At 35.6% G+C, this 8943-nt stretch overlaps 1 protein-coding gene and 1 long non-coding RNA gene across 2 annotated transcripts; both read right to left on the bottom strand.

Annotated features, from left to right (window-relative positions):
* Positions 1–469: 469 nt before the first annotated feature.
* On the bottom strand, positions 470–914 carry LOC113352980. The gene is made up of 3 exons (XR_003361010.1): positions 821–914; positions 633–721; positions 470–508 (listed from the first exon to the last, which is right to left on the bottom strand). It is a non-coding gene; the product is annotated as an uncharacterized LOC113352980 (long non-coding RNA).
* Positions 915–1200: 286 nt separating this feature from the next.
* LOC113350668 (zinc finger BED domain-containing protein RICESLEEPER 2-like) lies at positions 1201–2840 on the bottom strand. Its single transcript, XM_026594801.1, has 2 exons — positions 2471–2840; positions 1201–1952 (listed from the first exon to the last, which is right to left on the bottom strand). Exons 1-2 carry the CDS (start codon positions 2838–2840, stop codon positions 1201–1203), a joined length of 1122 nt encoding a protein of 373 aa, XP_026450586.1.
* Positions 2841–8943: the final 6103 nt, after the last annotated feature.

Genomic DNA, 8943 nt, shown 5'->3' with positions numbered 1-8943 from the left:
CTTCCACTTTTACTGCCTACCAGTTTACCACAGAGTATCACCTACTAAAAGTCTAAAACACTTCATCACTAGTGAAGAGGAGACCATAATAACAACCAATTCCTTATTCCTGCACAAAAAGTATCATATTCATTAATAAGGAATTAAGGATATAGGTCCAGGATTGTGATTCATATAAGAATCCTCAAAGTGACAGTAACTATTATCTATGTTTGTCCTTTTATATACAAAATTGGACAAACTGAAGTACTGAACTGAAGCTACCGTCTACTGAACTGACTTTGAAATCTTGAATCACAACCTAAAGGTCCTAAACCCTCATATGCAGTCACATATACAATATATATCGTTAGTGTCTCCCTTCATATTTATACAAAAAATAGGAGACAGTGATATCATATGGAAGTCCAAAATATTTCCTAAATCAGTGCCCAAAAAATGTTCTTTTTCCATGTATCTTTGTAACTGTGTCTAGAAGTGTATCACTTCAAGATGCTCCAGTATGAATCTGTAATTTCCAGCAAAAAGTATATCAAACAAAAGGATGTGTTAATGTAAATAAATTGAATTTTCATAATTACCCGCTTTATATCGTTGAAGTACAGATACTAATTAGACGCATAAGAACTTACTGCCTCATTGTTGTTTGCTGGCTCAAATGCCAATACATCCTCACTAATATCATTATCTTTCACTTCCTCAACATCAGTTGATGCAGCTCCTACATATAATTGAAAATAATTAATTATCAATCTCATATATATTGTTAAATAGACTTACAACTAATTTTAAATATTACTCAAGACACTTAGCCTCTTACCGATTCCATATATCCAATCACGAGTTGTTATCAATGCCTCGGCACTTTCAGGTGATAAGGAGCTGCGATATCTGTCAAGTACCCTTCCCCCAAGGCTAAATGCAGATTCCGAAGCAACAGTTGAAATAGGAATTGATAAAATATCGGTTTCCATTCTTGTAAGATTAGGGTATCGTAGTTCTTGGCTTCTCCAATACTTCAAGATGTCAAAATCAGTTGACATTGATCCTGATGACTCACTTAGATATTGTTCTAGTTCTGACTTGTCAGATTGTTGACCACCATTTTTTTTTCCGCGGCAAATTCCTGCATCAAAACACTTCAACAATTAACTACCAGTTCTATATGGACAGTTATAGAAATGTTCAAGCAGTTAAAACTTAAAGAAATATCACCTGCATAAAAGCACTTCCATTGCGTCCAGAATTCCCACCATTTACAATACCTGAATTCTGAGTTTCATTGGTTGTTGTCGAACCTCTTAAAGTTGACGCCGTATGATACTCTTTATAGAGTGCCGCCATCCTTTTTCTAATAATATCAACTTCCTTCTTCATTTCACGCTCAACAGGATACACCTTTTCTAAAGTAAACTCTACAAATTCAAACTTCAATCGAGGGTCTAAAACGACTGCCATTGCCAATATTGGACTCAATTTTTTCCAATACTTGGCAAATTTTTCTTGCATTTTCTTCGCCATGTTTCTGATGAACTCAATGTCATTAGTTGTCTCTTGATCTAATAATACTTTAATCTGACAAACCCCATCAAAATAAAAATTAGAAGTAGGATACTTGTTTCCAGAGAATAGAGTCGTGAGGTCATAAAAGACCTTGAGAAACTTCGTGACCACTTTGATTTGATCCCATTCTTCCCCATTAGGAGACTCTGCATAGTCAGAGTCCACCAACCTCAAATGAGTGAAGACTTTTTCATACGAAATACAACTTTGCAACATAAGATAAGTAGAATTCCATCTTGTCTTAACATCTTGTCGAACACCCATCTTTACTGACATTCCTAAATAGCTGACAGTATCCAAGAAATTTTGTTTTCTTCTTTGTGAACCTTTAAGGTACTTCACTGCTAACCTTATCTTGATTACTGCTGGATCAATCTCTGTCAGTCCATCTTTTACAATAAGATTTATTATGTGAGCACAACACCTTATATGAAAGTTTCTTTTCCCAGTATCCGACATATCCTTGCAATGAATCGAATCTTCATTATCTTAACACATGAAGTATTTGATGCAGCGTTATCCAAAGTGATGCTGGTTACTTTTCCTTCAATTCCCCAATCATTTAACATCAGAAATAACTTATCTGAAAGTGCTTGACCAGTATGGGGTGGTGGCAGTGGAGAAAAATTTAAAAGAAACTTCTGCAATACCCAATCTTGATCAACAAAGTGTACTGTTAAACTTATGTATCCAGTGGTGTTGACGGAGGTCCACATGTCTGATGTTAGACATATTTTACCTGGAGCACATTGTAATTTCTTGCGAATAACTTCTTTTTGGAACTTATGCATTTTAAGAATATCAGACCTTGTAGTATTCCTTGATATGGTTTCAACATCGACATTCAGATAACTACATAACTCCCTAAATTCGGTCCATTATACACAATTAAAGGGGAGATTTTTACCAATAATTAGTCTTGCAACTAAATCCCGAAACTTTGATTGATCTATTTTGCGTGCACGAGTAGCCAGTTCTCCATTATTTGTAGATAACAAAAGTTGCCCCACATCTTGCATCTTCAGTCTAGGGAACTTCTTTAAATGCCTTGACATAGTTGATGTTCCTCCTTTCTGATTGTCATAAGCATATTCCTTCCTACAATGCTTGCACGTAGCCTTTTCTTTACCATCTTTGTATCGTGACCAATCAAAATCATTCCATACTTTTGATGTAAATTTCCTTTTCTTTGAAGCATGCTCTTGACTTGTCATCGACTCTACTACTGTGATATCCTCTTCACTCATGACATCGTCATGGTCTTCTTCAACTGACATTTTAGGAAGCTACATAAAGAATTCAAAAATCAAAATTAGTAAGCCTTGAGCTACATCACAGGGGACTAGAGCTGTCAATTTCCCAACAAGTACACATCCCAAACTGGCAAAGTCAAAGCCAACAAAAGTATGCTTTTTTACACTTTCATGTAAGCCAAAATAAAACATGTGTTTTCTGATTTTGACATGCTGCATATGGAGTTCATTTCCATTTTCAGAATCAGTAAACCTTTGTAATTCAAATAAATATTCACAAGCATAACGTAAGCAATCTATGCATTATTAATTTATTATAGATTGACATTAAGAGATAGATTGACATTAAGAGACATGAGTTAACACTAAATGACACAAATTCGTGAAAAAGGGATTGGGGTTCTAAGAATCATTTCCACAAACACCTAACAGTACTTAAAACAAGTTATGCATTAAAAACTTAGAACTACTCACCTAGATTAGGAAAGTAGAAGTAAAATCATCGGCCAATTTTTCCTATTCTTCTTTAACGGTAGTCTAAAGAAAGCCCTAACCCCTGAAAATCAAACAGATAGTTAGAAAATTAAAAAAAAAAAAGATCATTAAAGTTAAACTTAAAGATCAAAATCTAATCTATAACTTAGAAGTGAAAAAACAACCTAAAGGATAAAACTTGGTTAGTTGATTACGAGTAAATCCCTAACCCTAACCCCTGAAAATCAAACAAAATAACAGATAGTTAGAAAATTAAAAAAAAAAATCATTATAGTTAAACCTAAAGATCAAAATCTAATTTAGAACTCAGAATTAAAAAAACAACCCTATTTAGTTTTAAATTAGAAAAAGAGACGAACACGAATACCTCTGCCTCCAGTCCAGATCTAAAACTTGAAGTCTTGAAGAGAAGTTTTCTGTTTTCTGATTTCTCTTTCTTTTAGAAAACTTAGATAAGAATGAGAAGTTACCGGTTACCTGGGTAGCAGGTGAAATTCTACCGATACCTCCGATTATAGGTTACTATCTTAATTTAACGGGTTGGCTGGTAACCCGCGGGTTAGACCTAGCCCGGCTTGTTTTCTATTAGGGTCAGATATAGCAGACCTAGCCCGGCCCGTTTAGGAAACAAGCCCAGCCAAGCCGGGCTAGGGTCAACCCGCGGGCCGGGTTACTAATTGACATCTCTAAACAAGTGTATGTTTCATGTACTGAGGAAAAGTAATGTGGTGGTTGTTTGCTTGCTTCCTAGTTGAGTGTAGGGGTATGCACCTTGATTTATGGTTTTACGCTTCTTGTGAAATGAGAATCGATCCTTCAAGGATGACAACAGTGGGTACTAGTGACTTCATGTAAATCGCGTCGCTGTATTATTAAACATTTGATGTTTTTTCGCTTAGACTTTTTGTAAGCAGTTTTGTTACTGTATATGTCGAAATCAAGGATTTTAATGTATATTTCACTTAGAAGCTAAGTTTGTGTGTAACAAGCTAAGTTTGATATAACGGTTGAAAGATATTAGCTTGAGTCTAATCAGCTGTTCATCTAACGGTGAATATTGAATGCTTTGTTACCAAGGTAACATTGATTGCAAACCCTGATTTAAAGACTATATAAGGAAGAACTCTAGCAACTGGGAAACCTAATCCCCACACCTCTTGTGTGATACTAGTTGCGACTAGAGTCGATTCTCCTTTAACCTTAGGTTTTATCCAAAATTCTGTAGGTTAACGACTTAAAGACTTCATTGGGATTGTGAAGCCAGACCCAACTATTTTCTCTGTAGTTGCATGTTCTGATATTGTTGTTTTCTATCGTGATTGAGTACAATATTCTCTAAGATTTGCTTGAGATTTAATCGCTGATAGGCAAGATAAAAAGTAGTCACAACATTTTCGTCTCATCGTTTGTGATTTCACAATATCTTGTTTCGCTACCATACGATTAAGATTATTGTGGGGTGATTGATATTTCTAGGATGTTCTTCGGTAATATAATTCTGGTATATCAATTGGTTCTTGTTCACCTTGATTTATCAAAATACGGAACAATACTCATAGGTTTATCTGTCGGAGACAGATTTATCTATTCAATAGACTTTTTTGTGTGAGAAAGATTGGTTTATCAATCTTCGACTTTGGGTCGTAGCAACTCTTAGTTGTGGGTGAGATCATCTAAGGGAATCAAGTGCGTAGAGTCCTGCTGGGATTCAGATACGTAAGGAGCGCAATTGTACCTTGATCAGTGTTAGATTGGTTAGGGCTCAACTACATTACATTCCAAAGTTAATTACTTAGAGTAGGCTAGTGTCTGCAGCGGCTTAATACGGTGTGGTGTTCAAATCTAGACTAGGTCCCGAGGGTTTTATGCATTTGCGGTTTCCTCCTTAATAAAAATTCTGTGTTTGTGTTATTTCTTTTGCGTATTATATTTTTTTATATAATTGAAATATCACAGGTTATGCGTAAGATCAATCAATTGTGAATCCAACCTTCAGTTGTTGATTAAATTGATTGACACTTGGATATTGGTTTTTGATATCGTCCAAGTTATTTCTTATATTCAATCGGGCTCGCAAATTCTTATTTGTTTGATTGCAGATTGAATTGAGAAATTGAGATATAATTCTTTGATATACATTTCTTAAGATTGAGTCTGACTGTCTAGTTGATTCTCTTGAAAGTATATTGGAGTTAGTCCATACAGATTTCTAAGCGAGATATTGGGTGTAGTTGTTAGACCTCCGCTTTTTCAGACTTGCTTTCTTTTATGAGGTATTCCATTCAAATACGGTCTCTAATATCTCCAAGCATCCTTCGATGTAGTGCACATAGACACATGATGCTGAAGATCTTGGCTTATAGCATGGATAATAGCATTCAGTCCATCAGAATCATGCTTTGCAGCACTGATTTAACCATCGTTATATGCAGTTATATCCTAAGCAATAGTTGTATCGCCTTCTCGAACTATTGGAGGAACATACCCCTTTACGGCAAAAACCCATGTTTGAAAGTCATGAACTTGAAAAAAGGATCACATAGATATTTTCCACCACAAATAATTTGTGTTATCGAAGGTTGGTGGTGCGTCAGCAGAAATTGAACTTTTGTCCATATATTCAGATCACCATAAACACAGACTTGTTAGGTCTAACAGTGTTTGCCTACTCTGATATCAACTGGAAATGAGAGGGTACCAAGTACACCACCAAATTTTTCGTTCGGCAACCTTTATGGAAAAAAACCTATTACAATTGCAAGTAGATCTAAATTAAATATCCTCGAACTATATGTATATAGAGAGAGTTTTTCTCTTTCTCTTCCACAATCAATACGTCTAGACTAAGAAGTCCCTGACCTGATTGTGCAGAAGAGTTTTTGGACGACCTCATCAATATCCAACATCAATCTAGTCGTATCCAAAATCAAGAGGATCAAAATTCTAAAAAGTGAAACTTGTGATCTATCTTTCAAGATACGAATTCAACAAGAACGAATCTCGTTTTTTATCTCAATTAATAAGGACTAAAACCACCTAGATTAATTTCATAGTACTTGTATTATTCCTACTATAAAGATAAAACAATATGATGAAAACTTGATTCAAAGCGAAAAGCCTCAGAAAAATAGGCTCTTTGGAGATCCAGTTGAGACAGTGTTTTTCAGACACGATGCAAATATCAGACTCTTAGACCGATGCTCAAACCTTTGCTAGAGATTCATTATCAAGTCGATTCATTGCAATAGATTTTCTCTCGAAAACGGGCCATTCCTCAGTTTGAGAATCCTACTGATCTATAGAAATCCAGATCCGTCATTGCATAAGTTAATATAGACGGGACACTTTTGGATCCAATGTCCGATCTATCTCTTCAAATCGCAACTTAGAGCATTCATCTGTCGAGAAAATGGAACTAAAGAGCGACAAAGACCTCAACGAAAAAAATTTCTCAACTCGTTAGTGAAACTGCAAAAGAAGAACTTCTTTCATCGATGCAATCCACGAACTCGGAAATAGCGGACTCACTTTCGAACCTAGTGAATCGAGCATACAAAAGAAGACACCAGAAGTTTTGTTAGAGAGACTCAAATAATTGGTAATATATACAATCCCTGATACTTTTGTGTACTAGTTACTTGCTAGAGTCATCCTCTAAAAACACGGGTTTTTCTGAGAAACATAATTAGATTACAACTTAAAGATCTCACTTATGGATTCATGAATCCAGGTCCGACTAGTGTTTTTCCTTTGCCTAAACACTTCCGAGAAACTTAGTTTATGTGCCTTAATATGTAGGGCTGAACATGGTTTCGGTTTTCCGCTGGAATCGGACCCAAACCGAACCATTTCCTAATGGATTGGTTACGGTGTAGAAAGTGGAAAACCGATAGTGTTGGTTTTGGTTTGGTTTGACCTCTAAAACCGAACCAAAAACCATTGGAAAACCGATTAATTTTTAAACTTAATTTCTACCGTTGATTTACAAGTATTAGATTCTACCCATTGATTTAGAGGATAAATAGAAACCCTAAATCTAATATTTCATTATGATACTCTCCCTCTTTCTCCTTCTCTAAGTCGCCTCCCTTCTCCACCGCCAACTACAGCCGCTGCTACTCGACTTTTTTCTTCCCGTCTTCCTTCTTTTTTATTTGTCAATAACTAAATTAAGATATATTATATATCTTCTTTTGATCTCTAGAATTGGAGTAAGCTTTAACTATTCTGGATATTTTTATTTTTTTTTGTCTGTAAATTTGTGTAAACCAGTACTATCGGCAACTATGATTTTTATATCTGTAAATTTGTGTTTTTTTTTTTGATTTTACATAATTATTGGTTAACCAAAAACCATTGGGACAAACCGAAACCAACTGGAACCATTTGGAAACCGAACCAATGATTAATAGATTGGTTTGGTTTAGATTTTTAGAAACCAATACTATTGGTTTCGGTTTCGGTTTGGCTAGAAACCGAACCAAAACCGACCATGAACAGCCCTATTAATATGTATTCCTTTGCACAGCTCGTATTAGATGTCGTTACATCATGCTGATGTTTTGCTTCTCTCACCCTCCAAACATAACACCATATACATACATTAAGACGATCACACCACATAGACGACAACAACAACTATCAGGCATTTCACAAAAATGGAAGACAGCTGCATGTATATACACTTCTCATTTTCTTATAAATACTCCAGAACCCTATTCTTATCGTCACCACTGTGTCCCAATTGATTTGATAACAGTATCACACACCAATCCTGCGACTCCATTTATTCGAAGTTTCAAACCACTCGGGGTGTATTTTTGGACCTACACGGCTGTAAAGTCAACTTAAGGGTACTTACCATGTGACAATGTCCTACATTAACCATACCTCTGAATCTGATTAGTAGAGTTTAGACTTTAGATGGCCACTAATTGTACAAGGACCCGTTCACTTAGGAATTTGGTCCATAATTCTTCTTGGATCTAGTTAGGTCCATTGTTTTTGGCTTTAAAGCCCTACGGCTAGAAACCAATTAAACCCGATCCTTGTTTGTTTGCCTATATAATAAGTCAAAGGAGTTTGCTCTGCTAAAGCTTTATGTCTACTTACAAACAAGTACGCGACAGAGGAGAAGGAACCAAACTTTTAACACAAACGTACATATTGCATCAAGACAACTGCATTGGCTGACAAAAATTTATCATCAATTTATGCGGCTACAAAAGATGTCACGCGGACATGCTCACCGATGGAACAGGTCCGGTGGAGTGAGTCTGCTTAGAGGTCGGACCATACCCGTAAGCATGCCCACCTTTAAGATTATCACAAAAAAAAAAAAAATAAATAAATAAAATAAAATAAAATAAGAATGAAAAGATGGCTGTTAGTTTAGAGTCCTTTCTATGCACAAATATAAGTCACATTTAAGATTTGAGATCCCACGATACATAGATACATACTACAGTGCGTTATACTTATTGTTTTTGATCGATAAAGAATTTGATATTGACAAGTTTCAAATTCGAATCACTGCTATCATCACCCCAGTGATTTTTATCACGGAGTTAGTGACATCGGCTACTACAGTACCCTATTAGATACCATGTATCACTAAACCACAACTTTTATC

The sequence above is a fragment of the Papaver somniferum genome, chromosome 2 (assembly GCF_003573695.1).
Source record: "Papaver somniferum cultivar HN1 chromosome 2, ASM357369v1, whole genome shotgun sequence".
NCBI lineage: Eukaryota > Viridiplantae > Streptophyta > Magnoliopsida > Ranunculales > Papaveraceae > Papaver > Papaver somniferum.
The sequence above is the reverse complement of the archived record's forward strand: the minus strand, read 5'-3'. Positions and strand labels throughout refer to the sequence as shown.